General features: G+C 38.8%; 1 protein-coding gene across 2 annotated transcripts; it reads right to left on the bottom strand.

The window, feature by feature from the left end:
- Window positions 1-1,004: 1,004 nt before the first annotated feature.
- Window positions 1,005-19,330, bottom strand: LOC131475624 (protein Hook homolog 2-like). Of its 2 annotated transcripts, XM_058653861.1 has the most exons (22): window positions 19,133-19,330; window positions 18,343-18,425; window positions 17,430-17,502; window positions 17,241-17,291; window positions 16,987-17,119; window positions 16,596-16,663; window positions 16,256-16,321; window positions 15,274-15,354; window positions 12,899-13,065; window positions 12,385-12,525; window positions 11,631-11,832; window positions 11,368-11,478; window positions 9,503-9,590; window positions 8,312-8,378; window positions 7,796-7,933; window positions 6,870-6,957; window positions 5,789-5,823; window positions 5,623-5,705; window positions 5,436-5,539; window positions 4,537-4,644; window positions 4,369-4,440; window positions 1,005-2,735 (listed from the first exon to the last, which is right to left on the bottom strand). In XM_058653861.1, exons 1-22 carry the CDS (start codon window positions 19,175-19,177, stop codon window positions 2,607-2,609), a joined length of 2,133 nt encoding a protein of 710 aa, XP_058509844.1. In that variant the 5' UTR covers window positions 19,178-19,330; the 3' UTR covers window positions 1,005-2,606. The 2 variants fall into 2 exon arrangements, with proteins under 2 accessions (XP_058509844.1, XP_058509843.1); XM_058653860.1 differs by having other exon boundaries at window positions 17,241-17,502.
- Between the last annotated feature and the right edge of the window lie 6,562 nt (window positions 19,331-25,892).

Below are 25,892 nucleotides of genomic sequence, written 5' to 3'. Positions count from 1 at the left end.
AATTTGGACTAAAAGTCATAGTATAGTATGTCGTCCAAAAAGTGACAAAAAAGGTATTGTATAGTATGTCGTCCAAATTTGGAAAAAAAAGTCATAGTATAGTATGTCGTCCAAATTTTGACAAAAGTCATAGTATAGTATGTCGTCCAAAATGTGACAAAAAAGGTATTGTATAGTATGTCGTCCAAATTTGGAAAAAAAAGTCAAAGTATAGTATGTCATCCAAATTTGGACAAAAAAGTAATAGTATAGTATGTCGTCCAAAATGTGACAAGAAAGGTATTGTTTAGTATGTTGTCCAAATTTGGACAAAAAAGTCATAGTATAGTATGTCGTCCAAATTTGGAAAAAAAAGTCATAGTATAGTATGTCGTCCAAATTTTGACAAAAAAGTAATAGTTTAGTATGTCGTCCAAAATGTGACAAAAAAGTCATGGTTTAGTATGTCGTCCAAAAAGTGACAAAAAAAGTCATAGTATAGTATGTCGTCTAATTTTTGACACAAAAGTCAGACTATATATAGTATGTCGTATACATTTTAACAAAAAAAGTCATGGTATAGTATGTCATCTAAATTTTGACCAAAAAGTAATAGTTTAGTATGTCGTCCAAAATGTGACAAAAAAAAAATCCTACTTTAGTATGTTATCCAAAAAGTGACAAAAAAGTCATAGTATGTCGTCAAAAATGTGAGAAAAAAAAGTCATGGTTTAGTATGTCGTCAAAAATGTGACAAAAAAGTCATGGTTTAGTATGTCTTCCAAAAAGTGACAAAAAAATCATAGTATAGTATGTCGTCCAAATTTTGACAAAAAAGTCATACTTTAGTATCTCATCCAAAAAGTGACAAAAAAGTCATAGTTTAGTAAATCATCCAAAAAGTGAAAAAAAAGTCATAGTATAGTATGCTGTCCAAAATGTGACAAATAAGTCAGTTTAATATGTCGTCCAAATTTTGACATTTTCTTCTTCTGAATTCATGAATGGAAAGAACACTCTTAACACACTTTCTCAACATCCCATTTATTTGTAGTGCAAAAGTAGAGCAGACAGGACTACAAATCTTTACCTTGCCTCAGACCCCTGTGTTAAGTTCAGTATGGTTAATCTACTAGACCATTGTGATACAATAACCAAAAATGTTCAACCCTTCCAGCCATGCAAATGTGCAGCAAAGATAATGACACACCACCATAAATATGAACTCTATAATAAAATAATGAAACATTGGAAAAAAAAAAAGCACATGCACACAACAGCAATATTCTGGTCGGTGTGGATCATAGCACAAATGTTAACAGGAACAAAACCAGCAGGTCTGACATGGGACACATTGAAGTTACTACATCAGCTGAAAAGTAAAAGTACCAGAAGTGAATAAAAGCAGATAACGAGTGCAGATATATTAGCCATCTATTACAGGCTCAACCTATCTGCCACTGACTTCCTGTCAACAAACAACAAAAAAATTCCAGTGTATTAATGAACATAATCCTTCCACGTCGGTTGAACTATGGATGAGGTTAGCCATTAGCCAAGTTTTGATCATTTTTAGTGTTATTAAAATGAAGGAATCAATAAAATCATGTTTTCCAGCTTTTGTGATAAACAAAGAGGCCTTCAGTTATCTCTGTTCACAATCAGTGAAAAGCTGTGAATAAAGTGGTGAGTGGCATTAGGTCCAACACCCTTCTTCAGTCTTTGGGAAGAGGGCACGAAAAGGAATTAGAAAAAAAAAATCAAAATCATTCACAGAAGTCACATTAGCACTCGACATGATGAACGAGACCCTAGAATCTTTAAATAAAAGAGACAAGAGTAATGTATGTAGTGAGGCAAAGGACAAACCCACCCATGTAGAGAGAAAGTGCTTTGGTGTACCTTGTAAGATTCTAATGAAAATGTATTATTGTGAATACTCAATTAGAGAAAAAATATGACTAAAGCCATTAAACAAACCTCCTGGACTTGATATATTATCAAAGCAAAACAAAACAACACTAAACACACATTTTCAGGAAGGAAAAACAAATAAACAAAACCAAAGAGGTGTACTAATGGCTAATGTCCAACACCAACTTGTGTAGCTTTACAGCATTAAAAATACAGTAGTAAATGTATTGCCTCTACCTCGTCAACCACATTTCACCTGTAACCTTGACAAAACTAATTCACATTTCATCATGTATTAAAAAAAAAATGATAACAATTAAAACAATAGGAGTGTGTCTGAGAAGCTAAAGAGGAAACAAAAGCCACCTTAAAAGGTGACAGTCTCTTTTTAAGGCTATGACTCCTCCTACTCCAGCCAGTCATTTCTTTCTGTGAGTTTACTCTGAATTTGATCAACATCACAGTCAAACACTGTAGCGTCTCTCTTCTCTGAGGCTACACAGAGAACAAAATACATCTTGTACCATTACGATCCAGCAGGGGGCAGCAGCAGCAAGGAAACATTCTCTTTGAGGTGCAGCAACCCAGTGAAGGCATTAAGGCAAAATGACAGAGGTTCAGGTGAAGATTGCTGTATCTCCAGTCAGTATCATCTCTGTGTGTTTTGTTTTGTTCATCTGCTGGAGCGTTGCTATTTTTTTTTGTTCATCCCATTATCTTGGGTGATTTCGAATCAGGCCTCTCCTGGCGTTGGTGGACTGTCTCTGCTGGGCGAGGAAGGACATGGCCTGGTTAGAGGGTCCCACTCGCTCGCCGGTCACTTTCTGATGCAACGCCATACCCTGAGAAAAAGAGAGCGAAGAATCAACATGGTCAAACGAAGTGTCAATCAAAACCCTTTCATTACAGAACAGGTGGTTGCGCTGTTTTCACACAATATAAAACCTTTTTTTTTTTTAACTAATATTTGAAATGCATTTCCATGTATGAGTAATACAGTGTTTCTGTTACAAATATGTTATGTTACAACTTTAGCAGTCGTCCAAAATGTGACAAAAATGTCATTTAGTATGTCGACCAAAATTTGACTAAAAAGTCATACTTTAGTATGTCATCCAAAATTTTACGAAAAAAGTCATACTTTAGTATGTCGACCAAAATGTGACAAAAAAGTCATACTTTAGTATGTCGACCAAAATTTGACAAAAAAGTCATACTTTAGTATGTCGACCAAAATTTGACAAAAAAAAAAATCATACTTTAGTATGTCGACCAAAATTTGACAAAAAAGTTATACTTTAGTATGTCATCCAAAATATGACAAAAAAGTCATACTTTAGTATGTCGACCAAAATTTGACAAAAAAGTCATACTTTAGTATGTCGACCAAAATTTGACAAAAAAAAAATCATACTATAGTATGTCGACCAAAATTTGACAAAAAAAAAAATCATACTTTAGTATGTCGTCTAAATTGTGACAAAAAAGTCATACTATAGTATGTCATCTAAAATGTGACAAAAAGTTATGTATGTCATCCAAAATCTGACAAAAAAGTCATACTTTAGTATGTCATCCAAAATCTGACAAAAAAGTCATACTTTAGTATGTCATCCAAAATGTGACAAAAAAGTCATACTATAGTATGTCGACCAAAATTTGACAAAAAAATCATACTATAGTATGTCGACCAAAATTTGACAAAAAAAAAAAATCATACTTTAGTATGTCATCCAAAATTTGACAAAAAAGTCATACTATAGTATGTCATCTAAAATGTGACAAAAAGTTATGTATGTCGTCCAAACTTTCACAAAAAAATCATACTTTAGTATGTCATCCAAAATCTGACAAAAAAGTCATACTTTAGTATGTCATCCAAAATGTGACAAAAAAGTCATACTATAGTATGTCGACCAAAATTTGACAAAAAAAATCATACTATAGTATGTCGACCAAAATTTGACAAAAAAAAAATCATACTTTAGTATGTCATCCAAAATTTGACAAAAAAGTCATACTATAGTATGTCATCTAAAATGTGACAAAAAGTTATGTATGTCGTCCAAACTTTGACAAAAAAATCATACTTTAGTATGTCATCCAAAATCTGACAAAAAAGTCATACTTTAGTATGTCATCCAAAATCTGACAAAAAAGTCATACTTTAGTATGTCGACCAAAATTTGACAAAAAAGTCATACTTTAGTATGTCATCCAAAATTTGACAAAAAAGTCATACTATAGTATGTCGACCAAAATTTGACAAAAAAGTCATACTATAGTATGTCATCTAAAATGTGACAAAAAGTTATGTATGTCGTCCAAACTTTGACAAAAAAGTCATACTTTAGTATGTTGTGACAAAAAGTCATCTGTTCGAGCTGAGTTCGTTGGACACAGACTCAGCTCTTGTTTGTGAATCTGACGAGCATCTGGACTGAAATGATGTTATGTGTTTCTACACTGGCTTACCATGTTGTACCATGCACTGATGATGAGCTTCTCCTCTTGATCGTGTCGGACTCTGCTCTTCTCATAGTCGTGCTGAGCAAAGAAACATCACACACACAGTAGTGAGATTTTAACAAAGGTACCTTTATCTCATTTTTTTTTGTGTTTGTATTAAAAAAATGTTATCACCTCCAGGTGGTGGATCCTTCTTTCCTTCTCCGTCAGCTGGTTCTTGAGAGCTTGAATGTCAGGAGTACCAGTCACCGGCTGCTGCTTGGGATCCAGGGTTTTGATCACCTGCACACAAGACAGCTTTAGTGCTTTGACATTATATTTAATGTAACTCATGAAGGACAATTTAAAAAAAAAAAGGTCAAAACTGATGCAGCACTACCAATAATGACTTTTGGCAAGATTGGGTGGTAAGAGTTTTTTTCAAGTGACACTACTTGATGTACTTGAACACAAAACTTCTTTCTGTAGGGGTCCTACACAGCAGCTCTCAACGGACTTTGATGAGTTAAACTGAGCAAAAGTCCATTTAATAAATCCTCTCAAATGTTACACACTGGATTTTTAGAGAGAAATTGCATATATTTACTCACAAGATTGTTTGTACAGGTGTTGAATAGCTTAAATATAAAAAACTGATTGGTTTTCATTAAGAATAAGTCTTTTATATGGACTTTGCTTTATGGAGGCTGTCATCTCATGCAAACGTGTTTCTACGGCAACTCTGATGAACGTGCATTCCACGTTCTGAGATGAAAGCTTACTACCCAAATGAAGAAAGGCTCTTCCTACATAAACCTGATGCAGAAACTAACAAAAGGAGAAAGAAACAGCAGAGAGAGAGAGAGATAAAGGGTTGTAAAAGTGTGTTTGCCTTCTTTCTGGTATAAAAAGCCCGCCCTAGAATGCTTTGGAAAGGAAGAGGTGAGTGAAGGAGTCCTCTGTTTGTCGTCTCACCTTTAGATGTGACTAATTCTTACACACTGACCTTTAAATGAAAAATCCCCCTTTTTTTAAAAAAACAATTTAGAGCTTCATGCTGAGAAGGACAAGCTGTTCAGTTATGGTTTACTGACCGTTCTTGCCTTCTCCACATAGCGCTTGTATCGCTCCTCCATCTGCTTCATGTCCTCGTCCTTTTTACGCAAGCTCTCCTGGAGTTCATCAATCTTCTTCACCACTGAGAGGGCGGAAATAAAAACAAGTGTTGAGAGGAGAAGAAAGCAAGGACAGAGGAAGATGATCAAACAAGAGCCGACTTACTATTGCCGTCCACTTTGGGCTCGAGGTCATCGATGACCTCTCTTTTCTTTTGGAGATCTGAGTGAGCTTCATGGAGCTTCTCCCTGCAACGAGCACGGATCATGTGTGTGTGAATGTGATTGTAATTCAACTGATGCACGACACATCAGAAAAATGCGCTACTTACAAATGTTCCTCAAGCTTCTTCTTCAATAAGGAGGACTGAAAAAAAAAAAAGAGGGAGAAAATAAACATTAAAACTTAAGAAGTGCAAGGTTTGGTTTAAATAACACACAAACACAAGCACAAATCAACAAACATGGTACAAGAAGTGAAAGCCAGGCTGTCAAAGAGTTAAATCATGGGCCAGTTGGACAGAGGGTGGGCCGTACTTACGATAGCCTGATTTTGGCAGAGTTGACCGATGGGGGCAGGTGGAGAGAGACAGACAGAGAGGGGCAGGCGTTAACAGTGAATCACCACAGCAGACTTGGGTTAAAGTCCCACACAACATGTATTACAAGGAGAACAGACACTCAAACTCTGACAGCTGTCTGTCCAGGTTACTCACTCGGTGTACTGGCATGCAAACAGTGTGCTTACACAAAAAGACTACGCTCACTAGGGATGGCTATCAAATATATAACTTGGTGCTCATGATGCCTGAACATAAAGGTGAGGTAGAGGTTACTTCTCCGCTCACCACCAGAGGGCAGGGTCTTCTTTTTTGAAGTTGAACAACTTTTAAAGTTCACAATAAACTTGTACTTGTTCTGAGGCTGCTGCTTGACTTATGTTATCTCCGGGATTATTTAGTAAATCAAGTTCTTAAAGAGATGCCAACAGTGTCTGAACAGAGGACGCTGCACGTCTGTGAACTGCCTCATGTTTATAGACCGTTTTGTGGGGTTGCTAGTGTTCCCATTTTAAGTAATAAACAAAGCAATGCAGTGACATGGGGACAGCTGGGAATTGGATGTCAGCAATTTTCCAATTCCCACCTTTTGAAAAGCCAATTTAGACATACAGTAAAATAAGTATGAATGTCTCCAGACACTTGCTATTCGTTAATCATGACAGCAACTATCTGATGACAAAACATGCCAATCTAGTTGATTAGTTGCAAGAGAAAGCAAAAAGTTTTCACTTGCACACTGTGTTTATACTCTGAACTAGATCGTAGAGAAGTAAGATGGTGACGAGGAAAGTTTTTAAGTGAAGAAGGATGCAGCTCCTTCTCCTTTTTCTCTCTCTCTCTGTCCACTCACATCTTCATTCTTGCTGTCCTGCTCCTGCATTGCTTTCTGGAGCTCCTCGATCTGAGCACGCAGCTCTGAGATCTGCTGCTGGTTCAACCTGGGACACAGACAAGGAGAGAGGAGGGACACAGAGAGAGGGGGGTAAATAAATCTGGATATTCACAGACACAAAAACGTATCTCATAAAACATCGATGCCAGGGCGAGGAAGGCAGCTCTGAAGAATGCTTTATTGATTCTGTGTGGTGGAGATAGAAGGTGGGTGTGGTCTTCATATGAGAGAAGGACTTGGGTTGTGGGATGAGGAACCAGCGGACGTTCTAGAGGACAGGGTGATACGATGTCAGCAGAGGTTAGGAAGCAAAAGATGAGCAGAGAAGACACGAGAAAAAGTGGAGAAAACTAAAGAAAAAAGGAGAGGATACTTGAGGATGTGTACACATAAGAGGGAAAGAAGAAAGCCGAGGTTGGTAAGTTTGGTCTCGGAGTGGAAGACCTTTGCATTGCATCACATGGATCCTTAGCAAGTGAGCTGCCTGGCCAATCCCAGCTCTGCTCTGCTGAGTATGCTCCCTCCACTCCTCTCCTCCTGTTACTGTTGCTGAGGATGCTTCCCACACCCTGGGCCTGGTGTTGTAATACACACGCACAGTCCACCCACATGTCCACATGCCCATAGGCATGTAAACACACACATATACACACACACGCACAGTCAAGGGACAATCTGGCTTTCTGCTGTCTGTCCTCCAATGCAGCCCACACAGCGCAGTTGAGCACACAGTCCAGAGGGTGAGTTGACATTTAGGCAGACATCACTCCTACTATCAGCCAAACAGGCAGCTTAATGTCCAGGAGCACACAATATGGCAAGAGAGAAGGGGAATGATTATTTATTTATTCATGTTGAGGACACATACACATACACTTTCCTACCTGTTCTGAGTTTCCAGAGTGTTCCTGCTGCGCTGAGCTTCCTCCAGCTCGGCCTGCACCTCCACCAGTTTCTGACTGTAGCTCTCCTCCTGGACACACAACATCTTGTTTTCACTCTGAAGGCGCACAACGGTCTCCCTGTTGAAAGAATGAAAAGAGGAAAAGAAAGTGGAGGACAAATGAAAAAGGTCAGGGAGTGGAGAAAACACACACACACACACACACACACACACAACATGTTGTGACCAAGCTTTCGATCTGACAATGCCCAAACCAAATGTGCTGCCATGTGTCGCGCTTTCAGGGGCCAATTGCGCAGATAAGCTCTAAAAATAAACTTATGTGGCTCTGGTAAAAGGTCTGAGTAGTTTATCTCACACTTAAGATAAATATATAGTTTGAGTGGGCCACTGATGATTCAAAAGTGCACTGCTCCACACATGAACCCCTCATCATCACAGCTGATCCACACACGTACAGCATTGCAATGATACTGATAAATAATAACAGACATACTTGAGCTCAGTGGGCATGATCTCTGCAGCAAGGTTCCCAACAGTGACATCAGTGTCACACAAGCCTCCTGTGGAGACAAAGACATCAACAGAGAGTTTGACAAGTTTTATTAGTGTAGAAATACTTTACAACAAATGATCTTCAGGAATACTGTTTTAATGAATACATTCATTTGAATATAGATACCTGTGATACCCTTTAAAGTCGTTTATTTTACAGTCACTTCAGTCAACAGCTTTTTTTAAAAATGTGGAAATTTAAAACCAGCATATTGCATGACAAAACGTTGAAATGTGTGTAAAGCAAATGCAGAGATACTCCTCTTCACACATTATAAATGTTAAAAAAACAGTGGCTGAGTACATGTGAAAAAATATAGCAACTGTGGAGTAAAAATGATGGAGTAATTCTGCTCAAGATTGTTTTAGGTGCGTCTTAAAATATTTCTCGGTGATGCATAAGAGCCACGTAACTCCTCAAATGCTGTTATGATATAAAAACTCAGCGCGCTTCATCAGTGGTTTACTGTTCCTCTTGAGTAAATGCACCTGCTCCCACCTTACTGCCGTTAGTTTGAAAGCTAGCTGAGAAATCATTGTTTTTTTTTGTTTTGTTTTTTTAAATGCCTTTCACCTCGATGTAAAAAATCTCCATTTTATCTCTAAAGATGAGGAGAGGAAGTGGAGAAGAACAGAAAGAAGAGCAGGTACCACTGATAGAGAAAGAGAGCAGGACTGTAGCTAAACCAGCTCTGTGTTTGTGTACAGTGTCTTTAAACTGCAAACAAATGCAAACATTCTCAACTACAGGTTTGTTAACTTTGGAGTGTTTACACTCTGTACAAACACTGAAGAACAGCAACAGTCACAGACTTTGGTCCCCACTAAAGCATGTAGGTCAGTGTGTAAGTGTGTGTGTTCAACTCCACCTTCACAGAGCAGAGAATGTTGCAACATTTAAACATGAAATATGAAACACTTCATGACTTTTTTTGAAATCATTCCTTTTTAGTACGGTGGTTAGTAACACAATTCCCTGTGGGAAAAAGTACGAAATATTTTTTTAAATTACTTTACATGGGCCTTTAATGTGTTCTATTACAGGTACTATATTGTAAAATATGATTTTGCCAGATTGTGACTCATTTATTTTGATATACTTCTAGACGGAGGACCAAGAACCAAGACTCACCTGCTCCACTGAGGCCCCTCTGCTGGACTTGTGCACACCTGAGCTCATCATTTGTCTCCCGAAGTGTATCTCTCTCCGAGATCAGACGCTAAAAACAAAGCACAGCACAAATTGATGTTTCTGATCTTCATCTGATATTTGACCAAAAAGAAAAACAGTCCTTTTGTAACATACACATATGAATATGGAACTAATTTCTTTTCAGATTTACATGCCAACATATAATGCCCTAGACAGTGAGGCAAAAACAGGTGAATTAACTATTTCAATTAAATTATTATGAATGTACAGTATATGTAGACACATTGGTACAGTGTGTATTTCTTAATTGCTCCCACAACTAACTAGGCACATTTATCACTGCTGTCAGATTACAGAAGGTGCTAGAACTGACACTGGACGTGGGAGTCCACTGAAGAATAGTATGATATTTGCCTGGCAACAGTTTCCCCTGACGCATGTGTGTGTGTGTGTGTGTGTGTGTGTGTGTGTGTGTGTGTGTGTGTCCCGTTATCATCACAACAAGACCTGGTATATGGTGTGACAGTGTATGGTCAATGTGAAAAAGGAGGATGTAATAAAAAACTGTTGAGAACAAAAAACTTTATGAAGTATGAGAAGAAGCTAAAGTTTGCCCAATGTTGCCACATGACAATACAATTACTGGCTATAAAAATGCAAATTGTATTGCTATTTTGTTTAGTTCTTTCCTACTCTCTGTGCGCATATGAAGTATTTTGTTGCATCAACAAACAAAGCTGTTCTCTTGTACACATTTTTGAAAAAGTGAGTGAAACGTCAAAGGTTTCATGTTAACCTCCAAGCTGCTGCTTTGCATAACAAATATTTCTTTACCAATGTCAAAATATGTGTAATGTAAACTGTGCTTTGATTAGAGCTATATTTACTTGTAATATAATCACTCAGCCAGCAAGCTTGAAGCTCATTCACATCTATGTCACCTGTCACACATGTCATAAGTGGGAGAGGCATAGAGACACGTGTCTGCAGAAGGAAAGGCTGAACTCATGCCTACTGAGCAATACTGGTGATAATCTTCTATGAAAGTGGCTAAGAAATTTCTAGTGTTGTTGTTCTGCGCTTTTTTGAAAAAAGGTGTTAAGTTTAGTGAAAAGCTGGAAAAAAAAAACACAGTAAAAATGCTCCCCAGTTGACACAAAAACTAACTTTAGTCAGTCAGGGACATGAGCTTCTTCAAGGACTACCATCACTGAAATAAAAAAACTTCATCACCTATTAGAGCTGAACAATTTGGGTAAAATATCTATTTTCCTGACATATATTGTGATTGCAGTATAAAGTCATATATTCATGCTTCAGAACAAACAAGACAATGCACTACCAGAGGATACCATAAACATTTTAAATAGTCAACTGCAAAGAGAACAACTTCAGGATATGAATTTGTTCCAAAATTCTTCTACTGAATTTTATGATGAACGTTAATGTTTAAATTTAATAATGTAATTTCAATTTAGCCAATTGCATTTTTTATAATTAATAGTTATAGCCCTAACACCTATGATAAAGCATTATATCATAGGTGTATGATACAGTATTTGTTACATAGTTGGAGAATTATATCTTTGCACAAATCCGTATCAAACGAATATTGGTAGATACTCGAGTGTGTGATACCCATATCGCAAAAAAGTGGTATCGTCCATCTCTAGATATGGCAAGACAGTAGTGTATGGCCATACCATACTGTAGAGACACAGTACACACAGGTGCTACACATTGATAAAATATTACAGTAAAAGCACTGTGCACTGTGAAGCAGTATGTGTACATCCACCCCTTCAAGTGAACTTTGATTTTCCTGATGGTTTTCACCAACTCACTTCTTTCTCTTTCAGCAGTGCGTCATACTTGTCGTGAAGGTTCTTGTACTCAAACTGCCACTTCTCAGCTTTCATGGCCTCTGCTGAGTGCTTGGTGTGAAGCTCATGAGCCTGCAAGAAAGAAAGCATAGCAACAGTCTGTGTTGGCAGGAGCGCTCTATACAAGCTGCAACGTTTTCCGGACACGTGCAGAAGCCACGTGATGTGTTTAACACCACTTGGACGTCAACACGACAGCAAGTATCTCACGCCCTCCTTCTTGCCTGTCTCTTGTAGGTGTCCAGCTGGTTGCGGACTGCGTTCGCCCGGCGGAGCTCCTCCTCCAGCTCACAGGTACGCTGCATGTACACAGTATTGCGCTCCTCCAGGAGGCGCACCTGTCTTCGCAGGTCTCCCAGATCCTCCAGCTTCCGTTTATACGTCTCCACCAGTGTTTCGAGCTGGTTCACTCGATTAGACGAGTGCCTGAGGGGGAGATGTGTGGGATGTGTTGAGCCCCAAGCACAGGAATATGGAATTTCAGTAAAACACAATACATCTGTGTGGGTATGTACTCAACTGTAAACCAACAACTGTGGTGCAAGCCAGAGTCCATGCATAAAATTCATATTACCAACACAGATGCCAGAGAGGAGCTAATGGACGTCAGTGTGTGGGAGTTTTGTTTCTGTCTGAGTATAATTAATTATAATACTGCTTAAAATATGAGGCTGGTTGATGGTGAGTCTGTAATTTTGGTGTGTAACTTGTGACTTTGACATTTGCCGTAAACATAAATAAAAGCTACAACCACCATGAAAGTCAGAATATGCTTCAGCTTACAAAAAAATACAATATTCTCTTGGTAAAACACCACCAACAACCAATTAATCACTAATTAATTGCATTTTGAGAAGCTCTCCTTGGCCCACCATGCATGACATTCTGAAGTTAAAGAGTATAAACTTCATAAACTTTGAATGTAATTTTCATTAAAGGTTGGCTACTATAAATCCAGCTCAGTGCTAGTTCTCTCACCTGAGAATGTCCATCTCGTCTTTGAGGGCCTGGGCCTCCTGCGCTAGGCTGGTCAACTCTTCATTACGCAGCTGCAGGTCGGTCACCTCCCGCTCCAAAATCTCTTCTCGCAGACGCAAGTCATCTCTGCTATTCTCCAGTCTGAAACAAGGGGGAAACATGGGTCCATTATATGACAAAACAAGGCAATCAGAGATGGCAGACTTCACGCAACAAGCCTCTGTCGGCCTCTGTTGGTCATATTGGCAAGTGTGGGTGCGACAGACAGACACACAGACAGACGAACAGAGCCACTAAAAACAATACTTCACTCACACTCCGTGGGGTGAAGTAAGAAACAAAACAAGGCAATTTAAAAACATGTTTCCAATCTACAATCTCCACCTATTTTTTCCCACTACACTTCTTAAAAGTAAATAAATACATTTGTATTATGTACATAAGCTTGGGTCTTGTTGTCCAAGTAAAATGTTTTCCAAAACAAATCAAACTGTGTGTGTGTGTGTGTGTGTACCTGTAATTCTCTTCTTGCAACTGCTCCATCTGACTCTGCAGCAGCAGCAGCTTTTTGCCAGTGATGGAAGTGGCGGTGGTGTCCAGGGAGTCACGGCGGCTCAGCTTTTCCTTCAGGGCGCGAGTCTCTGCTTGCAGGGTCAACTTCTCCTCCAGTGCCACTGACAACTGTTGGGGGGGGAAAATGAGGGGGAACAAAGGATATTAGAGAGAAGCTATGAAGATTCACAAAATAAAGATCACTACAGCCAAAAAAGCAATGCATCAGAAAAATCCTCAGTTAATTGAAATAAAAACTTCATCAAAATAGAGGACAAAAGAGTTCTCGATCCAAAATGAATGAGCCACAGAGCTGGCATTCAGGCAAGTCAAAGAGGTAAAGCAGAAAACACTGACACACAGCAACACTAGCCACCTTTAATGCAGGGACTAGGACCTCCAACACATGCTCCCTCTCATTTCACATGCTCAGTCATAGTCGGTCAGCTGGTGTGATTGGTCTTAAACAAATGGAACTTTCTCAACAGAGTTAGTTGTTACAAATTAGCCTTAGGGTCCAGCCCAGCCTCTCATGATATAAATAGAAGAATATACATAGCTCAGGCGCTTTAGTGATACTGGTTGCACTGTTACAGTTGGAGAAGAGAAATGTTCTGAATTCAGACTGAAGGTTTGAACCGAGACGGGGAGAGAGAGAGAGGGAGGGTAGAGAGCGAGGGGGAGAGAGAGAGAGAGAGGGTGCTCTTCAGAGATGCATTACCTTTGAGTCAGGCTGAGCTGAGGTTACAGTTAGAGAAGCTTGTAGTACAGTATTCAAAAGAAGAGTGTATATTTACCTGCTGGACATCTTTCCAGTTTCAAAAACATCCACTGAACTTCAAGGACAGATTGCATGCTTTAGCACAGGACCAGTAACGGTAAATAGCTTTCAAAACAACACAAATGACTAATCCCAAATGCGTGGGCTATGTAAGTAAACAAACAGGTGGGCTGGTAGCGGTACAAATTATTGTTGGCTACTGCTCCATCCCAGGGCAATGTGTCAGTTTTATCTTGATGTTATGCAACTATTGACAAGAGTGTAAAAAAAAACTAAAAATCTAAATGAATCCTTTCTTGGTCAGTGCAGCAAAAACAAGCAATAGGAACACAAAGTCTAAGGCGGGATAATCAATAAGGACCATAGCACAAAAGCTGCAGGCAAACACATTCAAACATTCAGCAACATGCTGCAACCACACTGCAGCACAATGACAGCCTCTAACATTCTGAATGTCAGAGTTCAAATATCTTTTATCACCACAAAACCACAGAACAGTTGTGCTTTTTTTAACAATAGTCACCCAGTATAATGTTTACTAATCACCTCTCTAGTCTGAAACATACAGGATTCCCGCTCTGCATAGTTTCATAGGAAACAATGCAGCGTATAATCCTTTTTTTCTAATTGACATAAGACAGCAATTGTTTGCTGCAGCCACAGTTGCTGCTAATGCATACCAAACGTTTCCTGCTTCTGCAGTTTCACATCAACAGCAATTAGCCAGTGAAACATGTGATGCTTTTATCATGAAGCAGTCACACAGAATGAGACTGACTTGACAATTATCTTTTATCATAAACACATTATTCCACAACAGGACATGGACATTTTCTGCTTTTTTTGGACAGTGGATTAGTTTTCCTTCAGCAGCAGATGATTCAGTTACGGGGGAATTGTGGTCTGCAGAGGACAGGCTGCATACCAGCAACTCCTTAACAAGCTAACAAACCTTTTACTGAATGACTGCGAGTTTGTGTGGCTGCATTGTAAAATAACACACACCACTGCTATCCCCAGAAGTCCGGGGCGTTGTAGAATTGGATCAAGGTTGTAGAAAATCCTTCCAAAATAAGACATTTACTAAACATGCAAAAGTCTTAGGCCACCATTAGATTTGTTACTTTAACAATGCTATAGTGATCATACAGTATAATTATTTCTTAATTACTTTATTGCAACAATAAATCATCTATATTCCAGGAAAACTGCTTCTACAGGTTAAAGTGTCAAGTATGTAGTGTGACCTAATCTTACAATTAAACAATAGCATGATCCTGGATCTCTTAAACCTGAAGTAGAACACTCATTACTATTAACCACCGTGACATATCTGCTGTGAAAAAGGTTTAGCACGCCAGGTTTACTCAAGACATGCTTGAGCATTACATACACATGTTGTCAGAGTGAAACTCATTGACAGCTTGCTAATATATGTATAAGACCAAGTCACTTTATTCCAAATGCCAGTGATCACATCATTTGACAGAAAAAACAAAGCTGGTGGTGCCTTCAGACTTTTGTACAGTACTGTAAACCAACTGAATTAAACCAACCTGATGTTCCAGGTTTTGGCAGCGCTGACTCAGGTCCTCCTTCCCATCTGCCTCCTCACTCAGGAAATAGTACTTCCTGGACTGCAAGCATATATAATATTGAAACAGACCAGCCAGTAATATGGAGCAAATATAATTGATCTAAATACTCTGAATTTGTGAGATGGGTTTTCAGTAACAGAAATAATAGTTGGTGTCGGTTTGAAACACCTGACTGTGATCTATGAAGAATCAATACCCATGATGTGATAGGTCACAACAGAGGGGACATTCCTATCACAGCAATCATATATGTGATATTTATGACTGAACATGACTTTGTTTGGCCTAACAGATTAAAAACAATTTATAAATGCGGTTTAAAAATGAGTTTTGCTTTTGGGCTGCACAGTCTTAACAAAGCAGTGACCAATCAGGGTATAGATGGGACTGAAAAATGTATCCAGATTTCAAAAGAAAGAAAGAATAATCAAAAGATTTGATTATTCTGTCTTCTATGCAATACAAACAAGGAACTCATACATGGTAGAAAAAAGTAAAACCTTTAAAATCTCATACTCAGAATGTAGAGAATGTGGAGTAGTTAAGGTGTGTTGTATGGTTAAAATGTAAAGATTTTGGCAAGGAAACTATGTCTATGAAATAAGGAAATAATTATACACATAATTCACAGCTTGGCTGTCCACTACTCAGGCTGTTCTTTTTTCTATTAACTGCATTAATGTGAATTAAATGCAATCTTTGGCCAAGCCTTGCCATGGTGAATAGCAGAATCAGAACTCTACTGATGTCTGCTAGTTTTAGTCACCAAACTCTCAGTTAACTCAGAGAGAACATCAACGACTGGGCACCAGTGATCAGCTGCTCTACAATGGGGGAAAAATGGGATTTATCACCTCAGAATTTGACGAGCAATGCTGTTCGCAATTCCTGCAAGTGAATAGCAATTACACAGAGAAGAACCAAAGTGCTCAGGTTTTACCTGGTGGTCAAAGTCTCCGTAGGTCTCTGGGCTCCCTGGTTCAGATGAAGGTTCCTTTGATAAGAGCTTAAAAAAAAAGGCGGCCACAACAAAGACAAAAACACAAGATTATTCCCAAAAGCAGGATTATTGATTTCTTGCCTAGCTTTATCTGAAGAAAGAATGACAACTCTTCTTTTTTGTGCAGTGTTTTTTCATGCATTTGAGGGTGGAATGGTACGAACTCTTAAAGATTTGGTAGTTATCCATTTCTCTTTCCAAATTCCACCACAATTAAGACAATTAAGATCAAAGATTTCTTCAAAGCAGAAGGGAGATTATAAACAAAAGGCTCACTCACCTCCTGGATCGCTGTCATCACAACATGCTGGACTGATTCCTCAAGTGTCATTATTTGTTGTATTTGTTCTGTGTTTACAAGACAATAACATAGACCAATGATGGTGCTGCCAAATACAGATTTACAAAAAAGAAAAAAAAAAAAGCAATTTGTGTTCAATAAGCAAGTGCTCAAATAACAAAATCAATAGCAGTTTATTTTTCTAAATTATAATTTGTGACCTGAAGGTGTAGGGAAAACAGAATGTGGTTGTTTCAAAGCGATCTTTGCTCTCAAGCCACAACAGACATTAAACAAGAATCATGTGAGCTGACTTTTGAGTTAATCCTGTGTGTTTTCTTCACAGATGGCTGCATCTGCTTGGTTCTTTCTTTCAACGCAGACAACTTACCTTGTTTTTTCTCACAACTAACAGCACAGCCCAGTACAAGCTGTACCAGCTTTCCCAGCTCAGTCACATCGCCCATCTCTCCTATGAGGTTAACATCTGGCAAGTGCTCATCTGACACCTGATGACCGAGCACCTGTTCATGGACAGCAAGATAAGACAGAACTGAGTGGAGGTGTAGCAAAAAGAAACAAACAAACAAACAAACAACAAACACACAACTGCAAATGTAATAAAAAATTTTTCGATGTTCTTACGTCATGATAATACTCCATCATACTCTTCAGAATCTTCTTCAAGTTGCTGACCTGAAAGAATAAAACAAGAGTTAAAAACTCAACCCATATTCTCATCAGGGAAAAAAGTAAAAAAGAAAAACCTGGAGATATTGAGCACTTTTGGTTGCTGTACAGTTTTATGTCACATCCTGTTGTTTCACAAATTACCTTGAGGCGCCAGTTGGCCCCGCTCTCCTCCTTGATCCTGCCTAGCCATGTCACATTAAACCAGGAGGAGTCTCTGTTAATGAGAGCACAAGAGAACTCCAGTGACAAGGACAACACATCTCTGGACATCAAGACTCACAGGAGGCCACAGTACGACACAGTTTGAATAAAGAGTTCATTAAAAGTCAAACATCACACTACTTAGGCAATTAAATTGACCTAAAATAGGAGTTTTTTAAAAAACAATTGTCAAATACTTGTGGTATGTGGAGGGTAGAAGGAACAAGCACAAACCACCATAGAATACAAAGTTCATTAGGTTTGGACACACTGGTTTACTTAAAACAAAGATAACCTAAACAATCCAGTCTGTATTAAAACAAGAACAAGATTTAAAATTTGCATAGATGATGGCTGTGTGCAGGTTTCAAATCAGTTTAGTGTAAACCACATAAGATAAGCAAATATATGTGAGAATAGGGCAGGGCGATTTGGCCAAAAGGCGATCATAAATTAAGTGCACACTTTAGAACTAAAATACAAAGAACACAACACACACTAACAAATATTTCATGGGATTTTGCCACAATATGCATCTGCTGTGTATTTATTGCTTATTTAAGTATTTAATTATGTATTTTGGGTTTTATTTTGTTCTCAGAAACTTGATAAATGCAACTAAGTCAAAAAAATTTTTTTTTCCCATCTAATTGTTGACAAAGTTTAATTTTTTTCCCCCCGTTTTTGGTTTCTGATATTTAGTTTTTTTGTATTTTGTACACTGATTTCTTATAGACACAAATGGCATCATCATCCATCAGCTTCCCTGGTTTCTGAAGATTGACACACACCACAGAAATACCAGCATTCATCAGACTCCATTCTTAATAATGCCAATTATGTGTGTCCTTACATTCTGTGCAGCACATGAGCAATGGCCACACCGCTCATCAAGTCCTGCTTGCTGCTGCATGACGGCACCTGAAACGTCTGCAACTGAAATTGGTAAAAAAAAGTCAATAAAACCTCATCAAACATTTTATTTGTAACTTTTAAAAAAACAGTAAGTGAACAAGAATGTGTTAATTATATGTGTACTAAATCACATGTGGTCCATAAATGATAAAATGTGATTTGGTATCAGCACTAAATCACATTGCAGTAGAAGAGTTATGAAATGATGTGTCAGATACTAAGCACTGATACCCTGATTATGGCCAAATTTAGCAACCTATTAATATGAGAGGGTGTCTGTGTTTTGAAGCAACAAACAAGTGGATTTTCTCTGAGCTTCAGGAGTGACTATTTTGGACAGCCTACCATTACTGCATAAGACTGTGAGCTTACACTGAGCTATTTGGGCTTGTTTTTGTGCCAGCTAACGTTGCTGACCCTGCAGTCAGTTTGTCAACACAGATAACAAGCTAACACACCACAAAGGGCAAACTTTCAAGCTGGCTGTTTAGCTTGTTAGCTTGGCTGGCTAGCGACACTTAGCTTCAAAACACACAACATTAACGCCTGGCAGCTGCTTATATGTTCACTTTATATATGCAATGGATTGCATGGGTGTGTGTGTTCATCGTGTGAGGCTTTAACTCCCAACAACAACGGTATTTTACTTCTTACTTAGCGTCCACCTGCTGTCACCTGTTAGCCCCGGCTGTTAGCCTTGCTACTAAGCTGCCTAAAATCAAACTTACCCAAGTAAACAGTGAGTCACAGAGCTCTGCTTTATCCACACTCATTGTGTTGTGGTCAGTGGATCCTGGCTGAGCTGACAGAGAGGACAAGACTTTTTATTCCCACGAAGTTTGTTACTCAGTCCTGACACTGTCCACGTCACTCAATATCGAGCCATGGCCTCCTCCTACTCCTCCCGCTGCTGCTCCTGGTGCTGCTTCGCGTTACGGCTCCCGTTATCGAAGCGGGCTTCCGTTTTAACAGCGTTACCTTGGAAACGTATTATTTTATGCGCGAGCTTCGCTGGTTGAAAATAAGAAGAAGAGGAAGTAGGTGATGAATGAAGACGGTACTCGCTTAGCGTTGTTAAACTCTTTTATTGTTTTGAACGTTAAAACAAGATCTATAAGCCAGAAAAGTTAGAGCATGTGGACATTTTAAATATTTAAAAGGGGGACAAATGTAATGTAAAACATTGTTTATATATGTATATATATATATATATATATATATATATATATATATATATATATATAAACAAACAATGTTTTTAATTTCAGTTTGTGGCTCCGAGTGATAAGAATACATTTGTGTGTGTGTGTGTATATATGTGTGTGTGTGTGTATATATATATATATATGTGTATGTATATATATGTGTGTGTGTCTGTATATATATACACAGACATATATACACATATATACATATGTGTATATATATGTATATATACATATATACATATGTGTATACATATATATCTATCTATATATATAGATATATGTATATATCTATATCTATATCTATATAGATATAGATATAGATATATGTAAATACAGTACATCCACTTGAAGTTCCTCAAAGCACCACTGGATGGCTCTAGTTGACAAATAGCTACAGAAAAAGCCCTGTTGTAACAGTATAAAACACTGTACCACAGGTGTTTTAAAACATGTTTTGAATACAAGGAATAGAATACACCAGACCTGAACTTGAATGTACACAGATTTTTGTTGTATCTGTTTTATCACACCTTTGTGTTTGTATATAATCTTCCTTTTTTTTTTTGCAATGAGGCCAACCAGACAGTCCTCAGTGTCTCTGAGTGCAAATATACAGACCAACCTCACACTGGTTTGTGATTTAGCAGGTTCCCGTCAGAAGCGGCTCTTATATTATTAACATGCTGTCATACACGTACACTTCTTTCTTGGTAATCTGCATATCTCCCCGTCCACACGTCTTGTCCTGTGTTATTAGTCACTGTCACAAATCAAACTAAATTGACCAATCACAACAGAACACTGTCCACTGTTCCCAGTTCATCTGGCAATCCCAGTCAGTGACTATATGTAGTAAGTCCAGCTTGCTTGTTGAACACCTGCATAAGATGAATTCTTCACTATATGTTATGTTCAGTCATTCCCATCCAAAACCAGTTTAGTCACCACAGTGCCATACATCTGGTTTTACTGTATCTGACTGGAGTTCCTGTTTTTCTGGATGTTTTTCCAGCCAAAGGGATGCACATGTTTCCCCATTCCCTTCCACTGTCAATATTATAAATCATACCACAAGTAAGTCGATAGATATAGGTTATTGAGCTAATTGTATTAATGTTTTGTGTATCTTTACTTGAGGAGGGAAAAAGCTGGGCTGGGGGGCTCCTGTTGAGTAACCCTAGTCTAGATTAAGACACCTTGGAGGAAGTGAGGTTCATGATATAGGGGGTTCAGCGGAGAACTTAGTCACCCACTGAGGGATGGGTCAGAGCTGACTAATGTTTGAGCAGCAGGAGGTGTGGTAAAGGGGCTTTGGCAAGGCAAGAGCGGAGGCTGACTATTTTTGGACAGCTCCTCTTCCTCCACTCTAATTCCTCTTTTCACCCGTTCTCTTACTCCTTATTCCCCAGATGTGTTTCCTTCCTGAAAGTCAAAAAGCTTTACTTCTCCTCTTTTCCAACCCAACACTGACGCACATACATCTCTCTGGGGGGGAACTAGAAGGGCGGAGGAGGGAGGGCCAGAAGCTAAGATTGAGTAATTATTCCTTTTTTGAACCTTGTGGTTTACTTGTTTGGAAAAAAAAAAAAAACAGGAATAGTTCCCCTTTTGATAATTCTGTAAGAGCATAGAGCATTTTTAAACACAACAAGGTCACATAGTCTTTTTGAAATTCCTCCTATTTATTTACAAAACTGCAGATTATTCACATTTTTAAAAAAAAATCTACTGAAGCCTTCCACTCAGAAATGTGTTTTGCTTACTGTAACTTCACTTGAATATTTGACCTTCACAGAAAAAAGTATGAGCAACATTTGATGCTAGAAGGCTGTTTTCATATTCATCTGATGAAGGTGAAAAGTTCCACTTCCCATCTTAAATCTCAATTTCAGACATGCACACATGAATGTTGACTTTGTGATATCGTTACATTGTTCTGTGTACCTGCATCTTTGTTTCTCAACGGCCTAATTTTTCTGAGATTAGTCAATACATTATGAGGACCATCTTTGGTTTATACTTGTAATTTTGAATGAATGAATGAATGAATGATGTGGTTTGGGAGACAAAAGAACCACTGCACCTTTAAATGAAAGAATGCCAGTGTTGTGCATCTGTGCCTGGGCATTTAGAGCAGGAATGTGTTGGAATGCTGGCAGTGGTTTATTTCCCCCCTCAGCTTTCCCAGGTGTTACAGGGAAAGGAAAACAACAAAACCACAGAGCAGAGATGGACAGGCCTGGAATAAAGGAAAGGGGCGTGGAGCTGTGGGTGAAAAACATGAAGCAGTCTGATCAGAAAGCCTCATTCTAGACATGAGGTCACCCATATGTAGGTACATGTTGTCAAGACTTGTAAACCAGTGGGGGGGGGGGGGTGAAAAGCAGATTTACAGCCCTCTGCATTATCAGCTGTCTCCTCCCTCGCTTTCAAAGCACATATTTATGTCTTTGCTAATGACAGGTAGTCAATAATAAACTCACCCTATGGAACCTGACAGGGAGTGGTCATTCTGAAATGCATGCACGAGTCAAGTTTCTGACCCACACCTTTAAAAAAAATCCAGTCCTGACGTTTTATTGTAATGTCAAGCACGTGTGGGACACATTTCCTCAACATGAGAAAGAATATGAAGCCACTTGTTTCAACTGCTCTCTGGTGACTCAGTGGTTGTTGTGTCTGTGTGCCACTCCAAGACAGTAACATTTTACACATGTTACGCAACAGGCACCAAATGACCCTCACACTTATTGATCTAAATCTTCACATGACTCATGGCTACAACAGCAACTGCAGCAGTCGAAGCCCACATTGACTTGACTGAGTAACAAACCAGAGGAGGATGATGATGATGATGATGAGGAGGAGGAGGAGGGATCAGCTGTGATGAGGCAGCAGACACCCTCCATCATTGTCACAGTATCTGTGAAACAGGTGTGCTTTACCCTCTTTTACTCTTACTGAGCAAATTCAGGTTCTCTGCTGTCTTGCTTACTGTTCTCTCTCTCTCTCTCTCACACACACACACACACACACAGACTGGCAGCACATGGCCAGCGCGGGTGAGTCACAATGGACTGGTAACAAGTGCCTCTTCTCAGGGAGAGTCCCTCCGTGTGTCCTTGTGATTAAGGCCAATCCCCCAGAGTGTATCAGGTGCACAGTTTGCTGGGCAACGTGAGACTTGGTTCCATTGTCACCCGGTTTGACAATATAAGTTCGCTCATGCAACAACAACAAAGCGTGACAGATGATAAATACGCAGCACATTCGGGCAAGTGATACAAAATTATCCCACTTGAAAACTGGCCGACAGTGGCAGTGGCAGTGGGATATCATTGTTTCTTATTTGTTGCTTGGGTTTGACATTAGACTTGTGTGTGTGTCTAAAAAAAGATATTCCGAGGCGTATTCTACAGTGAGACAGTGAAACTCCAGAGGACGCAGTTCCTTCTATAGCTAACTGACTGGACTCAAAGCCAGTAGTCTATGTGCAGAGAGAAGTGGTCTGTCCTGAAGAGACAATAGAAAAATAGGAAAATACAGAAAGAAAAAACAATCTGTATTCTACTTGTGATCATGGTCGACTCATTCTCAGTCTAAGTGGAAGATCTATGCTAGTGTTATAATAACAAGAGCATGCCAACATTTGATCGGTAACACAAAACTAACCAGAGCCTGGTGGGAATGTCATTACTTTCCAGGTATTTGGCCATAAAGTAAAGGTCCACTGTGTAACATTTGGGATAGTTCATTGGCAGAAATTGAATATTTAACCCTTTAAACTTTTGTAAGTATCTGCTCGAAAATTGCACACTCGAGTATATCTCTGCAACCACAAGGTCTATTTGAATACTTATGTGTCATAGTAAAGGGAATTGGGATTTGTTAAGATGTAAATATCAGTACATGTGTTAACGCCTAAAAAAAAAAAAAGCAATCTCTTTGGAATGATGCAGCTGCAGCTCTAAACTTCAATCAAATCAAAGTACAACATGTGAACATCTTCTCTGCAAAGGCTGACTTTGATCAAGTGACACAAAACAAAATTAGAGAGGTTTTCAGTGCAGCAAGTACAGACGAGGTCTCATTTGGCACATTTTTGGCACCATCTGTGCCATTTGTATTTTCTGATAACCTTTAATTAAAAAATAAACGTCTTTTTTTTTACACTGGATGTGTGTGCAGTGTGTGATCTGCTGCACCTCACACAGATTTGTAATTTCGTACTGGGCGCTTTTCTTCTGCTCACCTGAGCGGCTATAACCAGGAGGATCACGATACCTGCATTTAAATAGTTAAAATGCTTCTCTGTACGCAACTAAAAACCAGTACTCCTTGGTTTGAAGCCACACGTCCTTCTGCGCCGCACATGTTTCACAATTAAACTTTGTTGAAGAAAAACAGAATGGAATCGGGGAACTGAAACACTGCAGTGCTTTTCCTTTAAAACAGGAACAGGAAGTGTTGTGTTTGTGACAAAAAAGGCAGATATATATGTAGATGATGAAACTGTGAAGAAAGATGTTTTTCACTGTATATTATTTAGATTTCACTAATTCTTACACCACAGACCTTTAAAGTACTGGAGAAATTACTTCAATGTGAATTATTATAGCTTCAAAATAATCCTGAAAGAAACATCATTTCTGTACAAAATGCCATAGCCAAATCATGTTTATAGACTCGTGAAGAGACAGACATTGCAGTTTAACTGCTTATTATACATAAGTGACATGTCTACTACAATGGAACATCTTTTCTGTCAACACAGGGTTACTGACAGTCATTTCTGCAACGTTTGCGACATTTTCCAATTGCTGCAAATCCCAGGCCTTGAAGTTATTTGTCAAAATGGAGTTTGCATTTTTCCCTGCAGAGCCGTTTCACTGCAGGTGTTCTCACAAGCCTGCTAGTTTGTCTTTTGTTTACTCACATGTGGGAGATAATACATAAGACTGTCCTCAGGTGTAAGTATGAAATGATGTTTGCTGCAAAAGAAAAAAAGAAAAGAAAATCACCTCTTGGTGGTGTGGTAAAAAAGTCGTCTGAATATGGTGTTATTTTGTGGTCATGAATGCAATAATTACTGTGCAGGTCTAATGACAGGCTAGATGCCCAGTACTTACCGTACTCCTCCCAGCACGTGTTCACAGACTGTAGCAAACACACCTCATACACCCACGATCGACTTTAACAATAGAGGAGTGTGCACTATACACTCCACCCCATCAGCACAAGCCAGGTGTAGTCTCCCTCCACCCTTACCTGTTTGCTTTTTCAGGTGTGCTCCACACACCCTGTACCAAAATAGTATGGCCTGCATGGGTGCTGCAGATTTGGTAGCCTGGTCATGCCAGTGGTGGGTGGCTGGATTTACTCTGGCAGGGTGTGTGGTTAACAAGACGAGGCCTGCTGACGGGCCTGTTAGCCCAGTTTAACTGGTCCTCAGTGTCAATACTGTGGAAAATGAGTGAAGATCTTGGTATAGTAAGGCACGTCTCTCTAAGTTCTGATATGTAATATGAGAACTGTGTCACAGCTGTATTATGTCCTCTCTCCTTTGTAATGGAATTCTAGGTTTGGGGATAATTAGTCCTAATTTTGTTAATTAAAAGCTAATACTAAGCTTCCATAATGGCAGGGATTACATTTATATTAGGCACTGCAACCAGAGTGAACAGGAGGGGTAATTGCAGCCACTGATATCGGTTTCAGCGCACATGAGACAGTCTTGACGAAAAGGTGAACCTGTCCTGTAAAGCAGGGATTACCAACCTTTTTGACGACAGCAGTCGTCAGTTAGCACTTTGTACCTATAGACCTGTGAGGGAGGGCGGCACGACCGAGTAACTCAGCCCTAATCACTTCACAAAACACACAAAACTCAATACTGAACCCACCATCAGAGCCAGTCTCAAGCCTCAGACCATATTGTCATGCAACGTGACGAAAAACAAATGAACAAAAACAAAAAGACAGCATTGTAATACATTGATCGTAGTGATTTTACATTTGGATAATCATGGACAGGGAAAATTGTTAAATCTTTCATGTAACTTATTTATTTTTTGTAACATTAGTAGCATTTTTTTTTTTTTTTTACATACAATTTTTGTACAATTATACAATATGTTTTGGTACATCAGCAGAATTTTGTACTATAAGTATAGTAGTATAATCTGTTTTCTCTGCTTGTTTAAAAGAATGTCTTGAGCATATCACTACGGTTATGTTAATAATATTATATGAAATTACCTGATGATCATTAATGAAAAGT

The sequence above is a fragment of the Solea solea genome, chromosome 16, assembly GCF_958295425.1.
Source record: "Solea solea chromosome 16, fSolSol10.1, whole genome shotgun sequence".
Lineage (NCBI taxonomy): Eukaryota > Metazoa > Chordata > Actinopteri > Pleuronectiformes > Soleidae > Solea > Solea solea.
This window is presented reverse-complemented; position numbering and strand designations above follow the sequence as displayed.